Source organism: Centroberyx gerrardi, chromosome 1, assembly GCF_048128805.1.
Source record: "Centroberyx gerrardi isolate f3 chromosome 1, fCenGer3.hap1.cur.20231027, whole genome shotgun sequence".
Lineage (NCBI taxonomy): Eukaryota > Metazoa > Chordata > Actinopteri > Beryciformes > Berycidae > Centroberyx > Centroberyx gerrardi.
The window spans coordinates 2,012,725-2,032,011 of NC_135997.1; the positions used below are offsets into that span (position 1 = coordinate 2,012,725).

Sequence of the window (19,287 nt, forward strand, 5' to 3'; positions counted from 1 at the left end):
GAAGGCTCCGGCCTCGACTTGAGTTACCTCAAGTCTCAAGTCTAGATCACGTCACTTTATTCAGCCGGCACGGAGTTGAGAGGCCGGTGCAGCTGAGAAGACGGTGCTTTAGCGGCGATGCGGATGGCGTGTAATCCCGTTTTTCCCTCGGAACTGGAGGATGTCGGCTTTGTAGGACGAGCGGCTACGGTGATCGCGGACTTAACTCGGCGCAAGGGTAACGCGGACACTGCGGGACGGACTCTGCCTCTTCCCTGTGGTGAGTCGCCATCTTAGCTTTTGGCTACGCCATAGTTACTTGGAAGGGAGCGGGTCGGACCGGAACAGGAGAGGTGAATGCCGGCTATCGATTGGGTGGATAAGTGGGTGTGTAAAAGGGTGCTCCAAAACCAAAATAAAAGTTTTTATTGAAATTGCAGATCGCCACAGCTCGCTCGCTTCACATTCAGTTAGGACACGGTGTGATAGCAGTGGTTTCCCAGGCAACGACACAGAGGTTGACTCATGTTTCGGAACAGCGCCGCACAGAGGCTCCCAAACGAAAATGATTATTGATTGGCGTTATTTTTGGCATTAAAAAAAAAGATATTTTTGACCTGGCGGGGGTTCTCGTTGTCTCGTCTCCCTGTACAATTATAGGGGAAACACTGCTCCATCATACCGATTGAATCTGACAAAAATCTTGTCAATTGCTTCCCTATAGAGGTGACCAGCATTTGCTTTAACCTGCATGGAGTATCTGAAGGGTGACATCTTTGAAGTTCATGTCAGGCAATGTTGTCAATCACAAAAAAGTAAAAATTAAAGGGTCAATCTGTAACTTCTGGTCCAGTGCTGGCCTCTATCGTTCAGCGTTGTCATGACAACAACACTCTGCCCTCCGTAGAGCGAGACCATCATCAGCATGGTGGGCAGGTTGGACTGTTTCACAATCAACAACAACAAACCTTCTGTCATGTTTTACCAATTTCTTTTTTGATCTTTTTTTTTTTGCTTGCTGTGATCAGGATCCTGACATCACCATGATTCTGCTGTCTGTGGATTTTTGGAACATATTGAAGGTAAGGAGCTATTTTGTGTGTGAAGTAACGCCACTTCCCCAGTGCATAAATGTGCCTTTCCGTTAAAATTCGAGCTGTTTGGAGGATTATATACATGCCAAATTTACCAGAACACTCTACCGTTTAGAAATAAAGTCTCAAATTATATTTTCCGATGTGTATTTTTTGCCGATAAGCAAGGCAAAAACAAATTTCCAGTTTTTTGAAGGGACCTTGGTGTGGCAGGAGGGCCTTCAGCCTCGGCCCGCTCCTGTGTTTTTGAATGCAGAAATCTCTGCAGCGTGCGCCAGCTGTTCATTTTGTTTCACTCAAGAACCTATGGAAGCCCATTCCCGCCACTCCATAAAATAAAAAACGACTAAATTGTGACTTTTTTCTCGCAATTGTGCAGAATTCTGACTTTTTATCTCAGAATTTTGACTTTATATCTCACAATTCTGACTCAGATTCTGAAGTATTTCCAACAATTATTTAACCCAGGTCTGGTTACAGTACACTCAAATTGAACCTGGATGTCTACTTTAACCTCATAATACTGCATTAGGAATCCAAAGAAATAAGAGCATCAAACAAATGTATTAATGTCCATATTCTTTTGGAGGCCGCTGCATCTCGAAAGATAGCTTCGATGTGCACAAATATTGTAAAGCCAAAGGGTCTAAGATGAGCGAATCAATTTAGGGATTTATTTTCCTCAAAGCAAAAGCACATTAATCATAACTAAAGGACAGGGCAGCAAATCAGGTCTCCGAAACTTCTACTCTTACTGCTGAAATGTATTTAATATCAACAGATTTAATGGCTCTGAGATTAGAAACCATTAGAAGACATCTTCGCATCTTGTGGGTGTGGAGCTTTGCATCCATTTCATGAAGCTGTTGTAATGACAGTATCCATCACACACTCATACACCATGTCCTGATGACCATTTTGTCCTACTTTTCACACTCAGTACTTACAACACTGTGTCTAGTTTGTTAGGATTGCCATTGTTTGAATCTTGTACACAAGAATGATGTTACAAACTAAGGAGTGTGTCCAAACAAAGAATTGGGGTAGGTTAACTACTTTGCAGACATGCAGTATGATTGTTAGGCTTGATTAACACACCAATCAGTGAGGCACAGTTCTCTTTCTTCCTTTCTAAGGTAGTGATTACAGGAAAAAGCGCCTATACGCCTTTTATCCCAGTTATTTCCAGTGGTTTGGTCACGGCAGCCATGGGTCTCCTTCAAACTCCAGTATGCGCCTCACGTCTTGGATTCAGCCCGGTTCGGGGCATTTCCCTGGCGCTCCAAGTTGAACATGACTCAAATTTAGCCGCAAAACACACTACGTCAGTGTCAGAGAGAGGAAAAAAGGTAGAGCTTGGAGGAAACTATATTTCCTCGTGAGTAATGTTTACTTTTAAATACACCCTCCGTTTTGGAATGGCCTCCTCCGCTTTTTCAAGTGCAAGCAGAGCAATCGCTAGCTTTCTCTTGTCCAGTTCTATTTTCAACAGTGTTTCCCCTTTATTACTTCAGGTTGGCTTGCTAATGCTAATTAGATAGCTGTATAGCCTGTAAAGCTCCTTGTGCCCTTTGAGCTCTCCGTTACCAGCGACGCCGATGGTTGCGCTTTGTGGTTCAGCGTGAAAGTTAGGGTTAGGGTTAGGGTTGAAGTGTCCTATCTGATGGGTAGAAGAGCTTCTGGGGTGGTCGGCAGTCAAGTAATTTGGACTAGAAAAAAGGTGGAAGGATTTGAATTTTCTGAAGTTTGTGCTAGTGACAAGAACAGTTGAACACATGGTTCCATGGTAGAGAGAGAGCCTCTACCACCTGAGATGGATGACTGCTGCTGAAAATCACCCTGGCTGTGTTTTTATTCGTTAGAGGTTCAGTTTGTTCTGCTGATTCAACCTGCAACAAGGGGAAAAAAAGCATTTTCCTTAGAAGACGGAAGATGGCCGCTCACTGGGGAGCAACGTTTCCACTTTCAATCTTCACTGACACCAGTGAACTTTGCATTTAAAACACAACACCACCAACCAGCTCCTCTTTCTGTCTCTTAACCAGCACTCATAACCAGCTCACGTCTTTTGTCGGAGACAGAGATTTGGAGGTTAGGCCCAGACAGCCATTATGAATCTCTTCTTATTACATAACATTGCATCGAAGAGTCTATTGAATAAACATTATCCATGTATTAAAATGAGCATTAAACATGAGTCTTAATGTGTTCTCATAGAGTTTTCACATTTTCACGTTTTCACACTGAATAGGTTCCTTTGCGTGGTTAATATGCTTGGCGATTAAGTCAGAGCTGAAATGCTTGGAGCCATTGGTATTCCTACTGTGAAGTAACATTAGCCATACACACAGCCAACATATAGGCCTAGGGGCTGAACTGGAATCTAGAATACATTGAGTGGGCTGTATCAAACTTATAAAATAAATTGAAAAACAGAAGATTTATACATATCTATACTGGCAAAAAAAAAACACTGATACATTTTCACTCCAATAAATTTCATTGCATCTACATGTGCAAATATGCACACAGGGCTGACAGTATCTTACGATCGTGATAATGGTCAAACCTAAATATGTAGTACCATATACAGTGAAGGATAAGAGAGACACTTTCACGAGACTTCACGTGAGGACAAACACAGAATGTAGTAATATCTGACCCTATCCCCCTCCTATTCAATAAGGCTCCAGTATGCCGTACCAGTTCCTCCCCACTGAGGAACTGGGAGGCAGTTTCTCATCACTGATAATGCAGATATTTGGGATAACTTAAAGGAGGATCCATTGCCAAGTTTTGATACAAGCGGTCTTTCTCAATGCGTGTTCTTGTCTGTTCTTGTGACCTCCAGACCACATCTGGCATAATATCTAATGGCCAAAGTCCAAAATAAAAGAACGCTGAGGACAGAGGACGGATAAGAATCCCATTGGTTTACTTGCCAACCAAAAGATACTGAAGATACAGCGGATGGTGGTTTGACTAGAGCTGGTTGAAACAGCTAGGGAAATGGAGACTGGAGACTGGAGACTGTCAAAAATTGATGGCACGACCTCAAGCACACAGCCCATCTCAAACCGTAAAGATGTTCTCAAGACAACATAGTAGATTGTTCTCCACATGGATACAAGTAATGTCTTGGTATAAGAGGTTTTGCACTTGAGAGGTTTTGCACGGAGATCCATGAAAGAACTGACTGTGCAATACTGATAGGTACAGCTGTCAGGCCATTCAGTGCCAGGCCAGCGGGTCACATCATCCACCCATTCGGATCGGGTAATTTTACCCTGTTACTTAACGTTAATTTCTTAACGCAGTTGTTTGGTCCAAGTGACAGAATGTAGTGTAAAAGATTGTTCATTGTTCGCCGCTTTTCTAAAGGTAGACACAGATAGTTTTCCCACGAATAGTTGTGTATGCTAATGTTACCGTAGGTGCTTTCTGCATCCACTCTGCGATCGCAGGCTTGTGACGTCAGCAGTGTTTACAAACAGAAAAATGGTCTGTAGGACAGTGATGGTTAGCTGAGCAGATGCCATCGTTAGCTAACAAGTTGATCAGTTCCCATTCAAAAGCAGTACAGAAATGAACCATGTGTGTATTCAATGCTGTTGTAAGTTCTGAAATGCAATCAGAATGCAAAAACTGAGGATCTCTATTACGGCCGCTAGAAGGCATGTTACGACACCTGAAAGCACTCTATTGACTCTAAGGCGTCTTTTTTTTTTTTTAGCATTTCTGCTTTATTAGACAGTCACAGTACAGAGACAGACAGGAAAGACGGAGCAGAGAGAGGGGGTGACATGCAGCAAAGGGCACAGGCCGGATTAAAACCTGTGCCGCTGCGGTTAGGACTCGACCGGTTGAGCCACCAGGACGACCCCAAGACAGAGGTCTTCAATCCTGGTCCTCGGACCCAAACTACTGCTGGTTTCATATCCTACAAGGTTGCTAATTACATTGCATTCCCAGGTATGAAATAGTCCCTGATTAGATAGCTGGAATGAAAACCAGCGGGGCTCTGGGTTGAAGGATCGAAGACCACAGACCTAAGAAGTCTTTCACAGAGCTTCTGTGACGCAGCGGACTAACAGCTAGTCCAGCTCACCGCCGGTTTCATGTGTCATCCCTCCCCCCTCCCCCCCCCCCATCTCCCACCTCTCCTATCTTTAGCTGATCTTAAAAAATATAAGCCTTCCATGAGCACATTTCAATTTATTCTCCCTGGCGTGTGTGCTGGTGCTCACACACTCACACAACCTTCGACACATTAGACCGTGAAGTGTGTGAATGGATGGTGACAGCTCAGTGACGGGCAACTCATGGCCTCTCATTATTGGCTGAAGCTTTCCTGTGACCCTGTAGGTGTCACCATAGCTAATGACGACGCACACACACGCACACGCATACACAAATACATGCACACACACATACACACAGAAACGCAGCAGATTTATCACTTCATTTTACTCTGATTACTGAAGCAAGTGAGTAATTATGAAGGCCAGGTGAGAGGAGGGGGGCAGAGCTGCTGATTGGGCAGAAATGGGACAGGCCCGTTTGAGAGACACACTGAAAAAGAAACAGACAGAGAGATGAATAGGTAAAGGGGTGGGTGGTGAAGGGGGGGGGGGGGTGCTTTGCTGTAGATGGAGAAAGGGAGAAAGAGAGAAAGATGGAGAAGAAGGGGGGTGGGGGTGGGGGGGTGCATGGGCGTCCCCAGATTCATGGCTTTGACATCTGCGTCCTTCTCGACTCGCTGCTCACAGCCCGTTTGTCATCCCCCTCCTCTCTCTGTCTCCCCCATTGGTCGGCTGTGAAAGGGGGTGAAGAGAGGGAGGTGGGGGGGGGGGGGGCATGGGAGAAACAGATCCCTTCTCCCTGGACGCTGTGCTGTGCCAGGCGAGCGGGGACACATTTAAGGATGAAGGGGAGGTTAATGTAGTGGGGAGAATGAGGGAGCCGCTGTAACACTCTTCTAATGTAGCTTAAACACACATAGAGCAGCAGCACCGAAGGGCTGGACTAATAACTCAGCATAAGCGGGCGCACACACACACACACACACACTCAAAATGTGAAAAATAAAACTGACTCAACAGTAGAAGTTGAGAAAACTAAAGTGACAGGGATAGAACTAGGATTGACCTTTAGTAAAGTAAAAAAAAAATCAAAACTTATCTTTGTGTACGTTTATTTTGGACATAAGGTGCGGTCAGACTGTGCAAAGCCTTTGCCTTTCATTCACTTCCACTGAGCAGACACATGTGCCTGTGTCAGTTCAACACAGAAAAGCAAGAAGAGCATCTGATGCACCTTCTACACCTTCTACACCTCCACTTTCCATGGCTATGGTGAGAAAGGCAGAGGATGGTACTGTTTGGACAGAACAGACATAATATTCTGACGGAGACAGCAGGCCCAACACATTCATAGCTGTGTGAAGTGCAACCAGTTCTCGTCAATCTGGGAACATTTGATTGCATTTCTGGACTTACAACATCATTGAATAGTTGTGGTTCATTTCTGCGCTGTATCTAACCATAGTATCAGCGATGGTATCAGCTAACCATCTCTGTCCTGTTGTTCACACCTCTAATATGCTACATTTGCTATTTAGCTAGCTAACAATTAGCCTGGTAAGACCATCCTGATCACATGACCTCACATTCTGTTTCACTCCACAGATCAGTCTGGACTTCTAGCCGCCACACATCGATTTCCTGAAATTACAATATAACCGGGCCAATCAGGGACTGCGTCGTAGTTGATGACGTAACCGGGCCAATCAGGGACTGCGTCGTAGTTGATGATGTGAAATACAGGCCGCCGCTGGCAAAACAGTAATGGCGTCTCCCGAAGCAACGAGCGGTAACGTTAACGTTAGTAGAGTAAACACAGCCATAAGTGCAATTATTGCAGAAATAGACTCAATAACAACAATTAAACAAGATAAGAGACTATGCACTAGCGGAGTTTCTCGGCAGAAAAGACGTTTTCGCTGTTCTTCCAAGTGCATTTGAATTTGGATTCGCTGATTGGCTGAAGGAGTTTGTCTGTCAAGGCAAATACTCCCGCCCTAGAAGTCCAGACTGATCCGTGGAGCGAAACAGAATGTGAGGTCACGTGATCAGGATGGTCTTACCAGGCTAGCTAACAATGCCAAAAAGCGTTCGTTTAGGTTGAAGCTGCAATAAGCGTAATTTTCTGACCACTAGAGGGCGACAGAAACCGCAACACATTTGTAAATAACACCCAGCAAAGCCACTGCACTACGGAGACCTACTAAGGACAAACATTTCAAAGCACCGTGCATAAAGGCTAACAGCTAAGCTAACCGTACCTACGGAGAAGTCTCACCGGTTACCAGTCTCACTTTGACAGAACTTTCTCCCGCTGAAGGTCACATGTCCCACAATGACAAGTGAAGAGGCAGGTAGCACTTACAAAATTTTTACTAAATGTAATTGCTTGCTTCAACGATTCCGCCATTATGACAAAATTTTCAGGAATGGGAGGGGGTGAGGGACGCTATAGAGTACAACAGGTGGTGACATCACCTGGCACCAAAGACCAGCCAATAGCAGATGGCCAAAGATTTGGATTTGGGGTTTAGTTGCTCTTTAAACAGCGAGGGAGAAGCCTGAGCGGAATTTGATAACAAGCTTTAGGAAAGAAGTGAAAACAGCAACACAGCTGCTGCTGTGTGGATATTGGTTTATATCATTATGTCTCAATGAAATCTCCACATAGCACACATTAGTTTCAGGATGGGTTATTAGGTCTGATATCACTTATTGCAGGTTTAAGTGAGTTGAGTCTTCTCAAGCGTCGGACTTCGGATTTCATTTATTTTGCTTTTTACAGGGATTTGAGTCAGACATTTAACAAAGATAACATTTAAGACATCAAAGAACATATAAACCACACAATGGGAATGACAGTGTGATCTCAAGACACAGATAAGCTAGGTGCTGCAGCAGGTCGTTATCCTGGTGCAGGGTCAGGGGGGAATTAAGTGCATTTGTGTGAGTTCATTAGTTTGATGAATTAGTTTGAACAAATGAATTCAGAGTCCTGTTTGTTTTTGCTGCAGGCATTTTGAAGTGCCGTCCAGATGGCATTAAGGTGTATTCACTGTACAGGATATGGGCGGGATCGTTAGCGATGTGTCTGGCTGGGTCCAATGTGACCGGCTACGACTCGGAGCAGCTGACGGAGCCGGAGCCGCCGGCGGGTGAGAGCGTCAGGGTTAAGAGCTCATGACGAACCATACGGCGTTCTCTGACCTGTCACATCCCGTTCCACTCAGGTCACACCTTCGCCCGTCCAATCTCCCCCGCTAACTGATCTGTCTCTCTGGGTGCTGTCATTCCAGCTGTCCATCCAGATAGGGGTAGGTGGGTGTGTGTGTGTGTGTGTGTGTGTGTGTGTGTGAGTGTGTGTGTGTGACCTCTCCCTCGTGTCCCAAGGAGCCACTAAAGGCAGTGTGGTGGAACCGCTCCTATGTCGGGTCACGTTTGGCACAAGCCATTAAACCTGGTCAGTGGCTGGGACGGGCTGACCCAGGAAACACACACACACACACACACACACACACACACACACAGACAGAGAAACTGAAGAGGAAAATCCCTAAAGAAAAGGTCATCTTGTCATAGGATGATGTCACTGTAGCACAATCTTAGTGAACTATGGTCTCAGTATTTCAGTGGGACACCTATACCTTAAAATCCCATTAATCTGTGGATAAGGGACATCTGATATCAGACTTATTAGCAAGAAACACAGAAATTGAACAGTTTTGATTTTTTTTTTTTTTAAGGCTTTAACTACAACCTAAATATGAAGTCTGAGGTATATGATATTAAATGTTGAGTAAATATTTGCCAGTTAAGGCTCTTTATTCCAGATGATATAAAGTGAATTCATTTACCATCTAGATATTTACTGCTATTTGAAGTTTACATATTTCAGATACATTTATGGAGTATAATTTCTAACTATACAGAAAGGGAAGCTTTGCATAAATCTAACACAAAAACCCCACAAAAACATGTAAGGCCAGAAATAAAGCCTGATTAATATATAGAAGTATGTAAATAACACTATAAATATAGCACCCCAACTGAACTCTGTGTGTGTGTGTGTGTGTGTGTTTCTCTAGTTCAGCCATCCGTCAGTCCAGCCACACAGGAGACATGTTGTGTTGAAAACAGCTGTGTGCAGCGCTGGGAGGCGGGTTGGCGGTTCGCGACACGCTGGCTGCGCCCCCCCCAGCCATCCTCCCTCCGCTGTGTGTTACTCCACCCCCGGCAGCGCCCGGACCGGAAGGCAGAACCCTCATGCCACGTTCACGCCAAATGGGTAAAAAGAGGAGGAACGACTCGATGCTACGACTGGGGAGTGTTCACGTTTAGCTCATTGGAACGCCAACATCCAAAATAATTTTTATTTATGGATTTAAAACCATAAATAAAAATAAAATAAAACCAACCATAAACAAATTTTAGTAGAGATTTCTCCTTTTTGCTCATGCTTTTAATGTGAGATTATTGATAATAGTATTAAAAGTAGGGAATTTAAGAGCAGGGATGCTATTCTAGGATGGTGTCTAACCCTAATCCTGACTATTTCCAACCCGCAGAATCTGTAACTATCCTCTGTGCTAAGTGGATTTCGTAGTGAGGACTTGTGGAAACTGACAGGAGAGAGAACATGTGACCTACCTGAGCCGCCGTCGGCCAGGTACAGGTCTCTGGCGTGGAGGACGGAGTCCAGCATGGACTCAAACAGCAGGAAGTAACCCTGGGAGAGAGGGGAACAAACATTTGACCTTTGAACATTTTGACCACTAGAGGGTGACAAAATCAGCAACACATTTGTAAATAAACTCACAGCGAAGCCACTTCTCCCTCCCTGCCTCCCTCCACTACGGAGGCCTACCAAGGACAAACATTGCAAAGCGCCACGCATAAAGGCTAACAGCTAAGCTAACCCTACCTACAGAGAAGTCTCACTGGTTACCAGTCTCACTTTCACAGATCTTTCTCCTGCTGAAGGTCACATGTCCCACAATGACAAGTGAAGAGGCAGGTAGCAAGTTTACTAGTTTACTAAATTTACTCGCTCGCTTCACCGATTCCACCATTATGAGAACATTTTCAGGAATGGGAGGGGGAGAGCGTCGCTTCTAAACAGCGAGGGAGGAGACAAGCTAAAAAAAGTTGGACAGCTACGGGAGGGAGGGGGAGGAGCTTCGTTCAGGAGCAGAATTAAACAACAAGCTTTGGAAAAGAGGAGAAAACAGCAACATAGCTGCTGCTGCTGTGTGGATATTGGTTTATATCATTATGTCTCAATGAAATCTCCACATAGCACACGTTAAGTTCAGGATTGGTTATAAGCTCTGATATCACTTATTGCAGGTTTAATAAATGCAGAGAAGAAGAGAGGTACAGTAATTTCTGAGAAAAATTGAATTATTTTCTAATTCAACATCATCTGAATTACCTGTGGCTGTGAGTGGAGCGCTGCCTGTCTGCCACCCAGCATCCCAAAGGCTGAGGTTTGGCCCTGGTGTGACCTTGTGTTCTGCTCCAGTAGGCAACACATTAACCATGGTATTATTCCATTAATGCTGAAATTGAGTTTTGTCCACATCTTGTTGGCTTCGACCTGAGTGGCAGATACTGCTGACAAATGGCTTTTTTTTTTTTACCTTGCAACCCTCCAACTACCAACTCCCTCTCGGATAAGCCCACCTCCCCTCTGGCTCCTCCTTGTTCTTTGCTTCCATGTCGGCCGCTCCAATGTTTTATTTGTACGAACAAGCGGGTTAAAACATGTAGGAGGGCACATCTCCATCTGGGACAAGTAGGTGGAGCAGAATCGGTCGGTACACTTTTTACTGATCGCCTCTATCAGTCCCTCTATCGGTTCTTCAATATCAGTAAAAACACTCATCAGTCGTTTTAGATCTGTTTTAAGACGACAAAGGAGAAGCACGGGGAGAAGAACACTTAAAGCATAACTCCCGCCATTTTTGCCCCTATTTTCCCATCATACCGACTGATTCTGACAAAAAATTCGCTAATTAAAAAAATAAACATTCACTATTCCCTATTGAAACATTCAAAAGGGAACTGTGACGGTGTCTAAATTGTTAGTTCTTTTGCCCCCAATTCAAATATTATTGCACTTGATGTTAATTTGTATTTGACATGATATAGTTTTATGTTTCCCTTTTGTAAGTTATTTTCTTTGCTGTATTATCTGTAACTTTATGCATGTTTAATTGTCCAGATTTCTCTTGCAAAAGAGATTTTACATCTCAGTGAGACTTTACCTTGTTAAATAAAGATAAAAAAAATCCATGACCTCACAAGTTTCACTATTTATTTTTGCACAACTTATTTCACACAGAGGGTCATGTAGACAGGCAGCCGGCCGGTAAAGAGGAAACAAGGAAGCGCTAAAGCAACGGCCAAGGTCGCATCACAACTGAGATCATTTTCACTAACAACTTTTTAACCAACATGTCTCATTACAGAGCGAGAAATCAATGTGAAGAGCAGGCAAGCAAGATGTAAGTAACTATACAGAGAGACGATTGATGACGATGAATTTGGTCAGAATTGATCGTGTGATGGGAGACGTGGGAAAATGGGGTCGAAAATGTTCTGCTTTAACTCTCCTTCCTCTTCAGTGTAAGGGGAGAGGGAGAAGGAGAGGTGAGGGCCAGGTCAGAAGATAAAGAATGGATGGACGAGTGTGGGGGGGGGGGGGAGGGGTGGAGGTGGGGGTACTAAATGCTTTGGGTGTATGGCTGAAGAGCAGAGTGGAGATGAGGGGGGGGGGGAGCGAGACAGAGAGATATAGAGAGACTGCTGTGGCCAGCTGAATAGTAATTCAACGAGATAAGAGCCTTATTATTCAAATGAAGACAACCTTTCATTGGGGAGAGAGGAGGAGAGAGCAAGTGGCAGACAAACAAGGAACCGGCCCTGATTTATAACTCTGACTCCAAATCGCCGCCATCTCTGTCATGGGCAAGAGGCGATAATGACGACGGTGATGAAGATGATATAACCGACTCATCCTCCTGCGGGCAATAAAGGGACGCATTCTCCCTGTTTACCGACAGCGACCCAGTTTAGAACCGAGTCAGATGCAAAGACGGTCCGCCGACTGCTGCGGTCCAGTCGATGTCCTTAGCTCTGGACCAGGTCGTTTTTAAAACCCTCACACAGCGTACCCCGGCCTCGTAATTTAGAGCCCAATTTCACGGGACGCTGCCTCACTTGAAGGAAAGAGGATATGAGAGAGAGAGAGAGAGAGAGAGAGGGGAAGAGCAAGGGAGAGAGAGCGATGCCAGAAAGCAGCGTCACACCTTACTTTATCTTGGATGATGCTCCGGGACGGCTGCCACCCCTACGGTCTTCCATGCCCTCCCTGCTGTATGTTCCACCCCCCTAATTTACACGTTCACCATGTTAATTACCAAAACACAGAAACACAGAGCCACCTCCGCACCGCCAGGCCGCCATGTGAGGGGAATTAGAGATGAGGCGATACAGCTAAAGTCTGAATTAGAGGCAGATCTCATTAGATGACTCCAGAGTTCTTCTGCCTGAAACATAATCAACAACGCAACAGTAAACACGTCGGCCCGTACGAATGATGCAGGCAACCCTTCGCACAATCGTCCCTCTAAGTTTAATCAAAATTGGACTGGTGGGGGCGTCCTGGTGGCTCGGTGGTCTAGGGCAGCGGTTCTCAACGTGGGGTCCGGGGACCACCAGGGGTCCTTGCGGGGGTTCCAGGGGGTCCCCAGCAAACTGATCAATTGTTAAACTTCAGCATTATGTCATTTACAAGAAGTTAACACAATTAGAAAATGTAGAAGAATGACTATTTTGATCATAGTTTGACTGTTAACAGATAGTCACAGAATTTTATATTTGGGTCTGAGAGACAAAATCTTATTAAATGGGGGGTCCGTAGCCCTAACGTGGACTAAATTAGGGGTCCTTGATATGAAAAAGGTTTAGAATCACTGATCTAGGGCATGTACCATGTCAACTCAACGTCCTGAGTTCGAAACCAGCCCGGGACCTTTGTTGCATGTCATCCCTCTCTCTCTCCCAGTCTTTCCTGTCTCTCTCTCTCTACTGTGTACTATCCAATAAAGGCAAAAAATCCTTGAGTGACATGAACCGCTTTTTTCTCAGCCAACCAATCGCAATGACGGAGACGCTGGCTGTTTCCCATAACAACAACAAACATGGAGAAAGTCAAAGTGCCGGTGGAGAAATTGGTCGCTGTAATAAGTTAATTTTTTAATAATCACTTTAGGCTCTGGTAACTTGTGATGGACATCTGTCATTATTTTTGACATTTTATAGACTAACTGATTAATCGAAAAAGTAATCGGTAGATTAATCCGTAATGAAAATAATGGTTAGTTGCGGCCCTGTGTCTGGTGAAGGCTGCAGGTCAGCAGGTCAGCAAGACATGTCAATCATATGAGCAAGGAGCATGTAGCTGGACAGCGTGTGGCATGTGACCTGAGGGTGAACATGAAGCTACACCAGCGCCGTCAGACCGCTACCAGGTTAACCTCCACACTGCAGTATGGATCCATCTTGACATGTTATTTAGTCTTTGTATCGAGACTTAAAGGTGTAGTAAGAGAGTTTTTACTGTTCCATACCACAAACGTCCTTTAAAACACTCCTGAAAACGTATTTTTATCGGAAGGCCTTTCTATAATCGCTCCACTCTCTTGTATTTGTGTTTTATTTTATTTTATTTATTTATTTTAAAGTAAACTTGTTTTATTTTATCTGATGGACTTGGTGTTACTATGGTTTTAGGTTTTATATTCACTTTGCTTTTATCACCTTTTGTTTTGTTTGTGTGAAGCACTTTGTAACATTTGTTTCGAAAAGTGCTACTAAAAAAAGTATTATTATCATTACTAAACTTACTTACTTACTTTTAAAACTCACTTTGGGGCCTGTACTCCCCACCCGCTCCCCCTTTCTTCAATCAACAACATGATCTTGACAGCAGTAGACTGATCCACCTAATTTAAAGATTTTGCTACTTATTAAAAATTCTCAAAATAGGTGAAACTGCACTGGAAACAAGTGAAAATATCTCACTTCCTCCTTTATCTCACTTCACTTTATCTCTTCTATCGCTTGCTTTAAGAAAGACGAGATTGAACGCTCAATACTGGATTAAATTACTTGTTTTTTGATACCGCTTCCCTCGATCTGTCGGTCTACAGGCTGTGAGACAGACAGGCCGAGGTGTTAGTCTGAGGAAACAGCTTCGTTCACAGGAGACAGGCAGACTGGTGCAGGCTCGGCTCTGCAGCACAGTCAGCGTGCATTTCCATAAAACAGACTAATGAAAAGCTAATGAGAATGGGCTGGAGCAGCTTATACACATTAACAAAATTAGCATATAAAACACATTCCCCTGAGTGGGCCACCACACACACACACACACACACACACACATCTAAACATGCACCCATGCACGCACACAAAAATAGAAAAACATACATTGGCGAAAACACTTTTACAGCTGTGCTACATTTGTCAAGGTTTTTTACTGTTAGCCTTTTCATTGAGTTGTCACTGCCTTTAACTTTAACACACGAAACGCTGTTAAAGCATTGTGGGTATTCTTCTCGTCAAGCACTTCTTATAGACTCTATAGAGGGAACTTTTCCTTTTACTGCTGCAATGTTTTCCTGTCGAGGCAAGAGTGGAAAAAAGCCTGGGCACGCTGCATTTTACAGATTTTTGTGTCCGTCAACCCTTGGGAGACTGAGTGGCTGTCAATTATAGGTACCAAGAGGCGTTTTGGTACATAACCAAAAAAAAAAAAATCTGCATCAGCAGTTTACAATTTTCTCCGCCCTCCAGTACCTCCTCCCTCCCTCTGTATCCAACACACGTCTTCCTCAATTACTGCAGAACATCATCAGTTCCAGTCCCAGGAGGGCCGAGGCAAAATAAAGGGGATGGTGTGTGTGTGTGCATGCGTGAGTGTGAGTGTGTGTGTGTTTCTGCATGTGTGTGAGGATAGCTGCATGGGAGTATTTCCATGCTCCGCTGCATACTGAAGGCAGCACCACTATGTGAACTAGCCTCTTCTGTAGTATTCTTCAGTCGGATGACACTGAATTAGCATAAACATATCACACACATCTAGGGCTGCAGCTATCGATTATTTTAGTAATCGAGTATTCTACCGATTATTCCATCGATTAATCGAGTAATCGGATAAGAAATACTTTTGCTTTATTAAAGAGCAATAGTAAATATACAAAAGAGAAAAGCTGTCCGCACGAAGCTGTCCATACGACACTGTGATTTACTGAAAACGAGGTGAAATAATAATTATTATTGATATTTATTACTAGGCCTAAATATCATACAAGTTCATAAGACTGGCTAATGTACATTTATTTACTATGTTGAAGGGTTGCCCTACACCTGCTGACCCTACTCACTGCAATCAAACTAAACTGAATATACCTGCTGTATTGGACTGGTGCATTTTAGGCTCCAATTGCTACTTACACCACCTGATATTTTGCTTTCTGGGGTATTTTATGCATCACTGTGAGGGGAGTAGGTGTGTGTGTGTGTGTATGTGTGTGTGACTATCATAATAATAACATGAATGAAGCTCAGGCTTTCACAAATTAACTGCAGCATTTTATTTTCTGTGGTTATTTTCTTGAGCAAAACTTAGCTAACTTAGGGACATCATAACTAGCCACCATATTGATTTACGTTCTTAACTAGCCATTACATATAGCCATAATTAACGTGCATTCTTTACTAGCCTTCATCTCATCCCGTTTTAATATTAAGTGCTGACTCCGCCCACCTGGCCAGTTTCGGCGTGCGCCGGTAGCAATTACAAGTGGACCCTATCCTACAGTCCCTGCTCTCAGCGGAGGGAGGGAGCTACGCTGTGTGTGGGAAGCGCTGTGACCGTCAGACCTCTCTGGATTAGACAAGCAAGTAGAGAAAACCGGCATCAGCCGAACCAATTTATTGCCAAATGCTTTGGGATTCAACACATTAACATTGCTTCCCATGATCAGAAAAAGTCGGCAGATTTGTCGCTAGTCGCTTTTGAGAAATAAAGTCGCCAGGGGGGTCTGAAAAGTCGCTAAGTCTAGCGACAAAGTCGCCAAGTTGGCAACACTGGATCCGAAACTTTGGACACTTTCTGTCGTTTTCTCTGGCCTGTCTCTTCTCTTCGCCCCTCGCTATTTTCTCTCTCTTTCTCCAGCGCGTTGTGCAACAGTAATAATCATCTGTGCGAAACACTGAGTGTGTATATAGTTATATGGATTAAACGAAGCTTCGATGCAAAGAATTTGCATCGATGATTTTTAGTAATCGAGTTACTCGAGTTTCTTGAGGAATCGTTTCAGCCCTGCACACATCGCTGTAATAGATTTTGGTGTGCGATGCTTTGTGGGTGTTGGCTGCACAGGCCGCAGCACCAGCCTGATTTCCATTTAAAGGCATGCAAATGAGAGATACAGGAGAAAGATAGTATAAGCGCAAAGCAATATATAGTAAAGCTATGAGGTTAGATTAGAGGCAGCGGCTCTTCTGCAATCAAGGACATGATGTGTTTTTTATCAGGTTTTCCGTTCCTGCGTGACACAGTGAGTCCAACCTTCTGATGAAGCGTCGCCATGACGGTTAAACACCAAAGACTTTAAGGGAAACAGCAGCGTTTTTCACTTTGGGGGTAAATTGTTTTCATAGTGTAGCATAGACTTCGGCTGATATTGGTTTTTGAAGTCCAATACCGACATTTTTGTATCGAATCTGCCGATAGCCAATATTCAATATCTAATTTTTCAATTTTCATGCCAAAAATTACAAGTATTCAGTGTTTCCTCCGGAATTTTCTTCTTGTCAGGGTGGAAAAGCCTCTGAAACAGCATGTAGAGCATTATGGGACACTAAAACTCTCCACTGAAACCCAGACTGAGGAAATTATTTTAGTGTCAGCACAGCTCTTTAAGGCAGGATGACCCACCACACCTATTCAATGGCGGAGAAACTCTCCCTTTAAATGAAGAATTAATTTACAAAAAACATTACTGAACAATTAAATGAATAAATCAAATGTGCAAAGAAAATAACAGACTATTTTTCTGTAGCTGCGGTCAAGGAGGAACCTCCATCATATCAGCAGCAGACAACATGACTAGCCGATATCCGATATTTAATAAAAGACCAATACTGGGCCAATATATCGGTCTAACCCTCGTATAGCATAGATTTACTGTTTGGATTTTGGGAAAGGCCCCTTTAAATGAAACTCATTTGCTTCTAAAGGTCATACAGTAAGTCAGCAGCAACATAAAAATGTGCAAACAATGTTCGTCTTTGTAAACAATATGTGAAATAAAAATTTATAGCTGTAAATTCTATAATAATCCCAATGCACTTGTATGCAGAAGGTACTTGACCAAGCATTCAGCAGCAGTTATTAAAGTCATGGCTGTGAGGGAGCAGGGAGGCCGCTTCTCTCCACAGAGACAACAACGCCGGATTATGTGTTTAGGTTGATGAGGAGGTCTGGCAGAGCGATGTGCCGCGGAGTTTAAGGACGAGTTCACACCCAGCAGGTTTGGAACCATTTATTCGAACCACGGAGCGTTTCCTCCTTTAGTTCGGTTGGTTTGTCCAGGTGAGAGCGACGCCATTCGAACTCTGGTGGCACCGAATAATGGCACCGAGACGCCTGGAAATGTGAGTCTTGGTCCTTTTTCCAAGAGAACTGCGGCTGGTTTGTTAGGAGTGAGAACGTAATCCGATCAACTACAGGAAACGACCGCAAAACTCAAGGGATTATGGGTTTAAAGAGTAACTCTGCACCCGGTTTGAGCTTCTCTCCGCCTACTGCGCGATTTTTAAAAAATGGGCGTGAAGAGCAGGGGAGAGGAGGGGGGTTTGGGGTTGGTCGGGGTTGGTGAGAAGAGGAGCGGGGTGGAGTGTTTGTGGGCATGTGCACGCACTGATAGGCCGGGGTGGAACCAAATGACGTATTTTAGGAAAATTGTCTGAACACCGGCTGCTCATTTTAACCACTGGAGGGCGACCTGGCCAGCTTGACAATATGACCGGCGTTGTTGTATTTCATAACTACATAGTACTAAATACCAGTTTACAATTCAAAAAAAGTGTTTTAGTGTGGAGTGCAGATGTTCACATTGGACAGCCAACAGTTCCTCATGCTTGAAAAGCCTCGCATGACAAAATGAAGTGAGAGCAAACTGCAGTCTGGACTGACGCTCATAATAAGCTATTTCTTCATGTGTTCTTAACTGGTATGTACACCACAGAAGAAGAGACAGACAAGTCCATCATACTGAGCTGAAGTTACAGGAACTGGAAGACAGGCGACCAAAACTGTCCAATGAACAAGCTTCTTTTGATTCAATGTGACTTTTGTTTACAAGCTCTGGTCGGCTTGTAGTTGGTCCGTCTGAATCTAAACGAACCAAAAATACAAAAAATGCAACAAAGTCGACTTTTCCACTGTGTTGTCACTGTTCAGACCAAAGAGAATTAACTGGAGGTGTGACCGCACCTTTAATGGAGGTTCAAACTGAATGGAACCCTCTGACCAATGGAAAGCATCCAACTTTTAATTATCCCTCCATAAACTATACACATACATTCATTACATACACACTACAGCCACTGAACAATAACACCAGTGTTTTCCTCAGGCTGAGTTGATGTCGATTGAAGCATGGAGTTGCATTTATATTGTTGGACTGCACACCAGTCAAAGACTTAAGCCACATTACAAAGAACAGGATGAGCAGAGCATCAGAAGTTTTGTTACACAGGCAGCTGGCTGAAAACCACTTCCTGAAGTACGCAGCGAAGTAAACACAGCCAATAAATCCTCATTAGAACATGGACACACCTGTGGCGCTGTCACTGAGTGTGTGTGTGTGTGTGTGTGTGTGTGCATACATTTTCTTGTATCTGAGTCTGCGTCCATCTGTGGTGTGTGTGTGTGTGTGTGTGTGTGTGTGTGTGTGTGTGTGTGTGTGTGTGTGTGTGTGTGACTGACAGTCAGTCAGACTGGAGGACAGGATGACTGATGACTACCGCCCTCTGCTTGGGCAGGTGAGACTCCT

General features: G+C 44.0%; 1 protein-coding gene across 1 annotated transcript in view; it reads right to left on the reverse strand.

Annotated features, from left to right (window-relative positions):
• Positions 1–19,287, reverse strand: part of prmt3 (protein arginine methyltransferase 3) — a 63,590-nt gene that overhangs the window by 24,475 nt on the left and 19,828 nt on the right. The window contains exon 11 of the mRNA XM_071915384.2: positions 9,803–9,881. Within this exon, the coding sequence (XP_071771485.1) occupies positions 9,803–9,881 (79 nt within the window). The remainder of the gene's footprint in view (positions 1–9,802; positions 9,882–19,287) is intronic.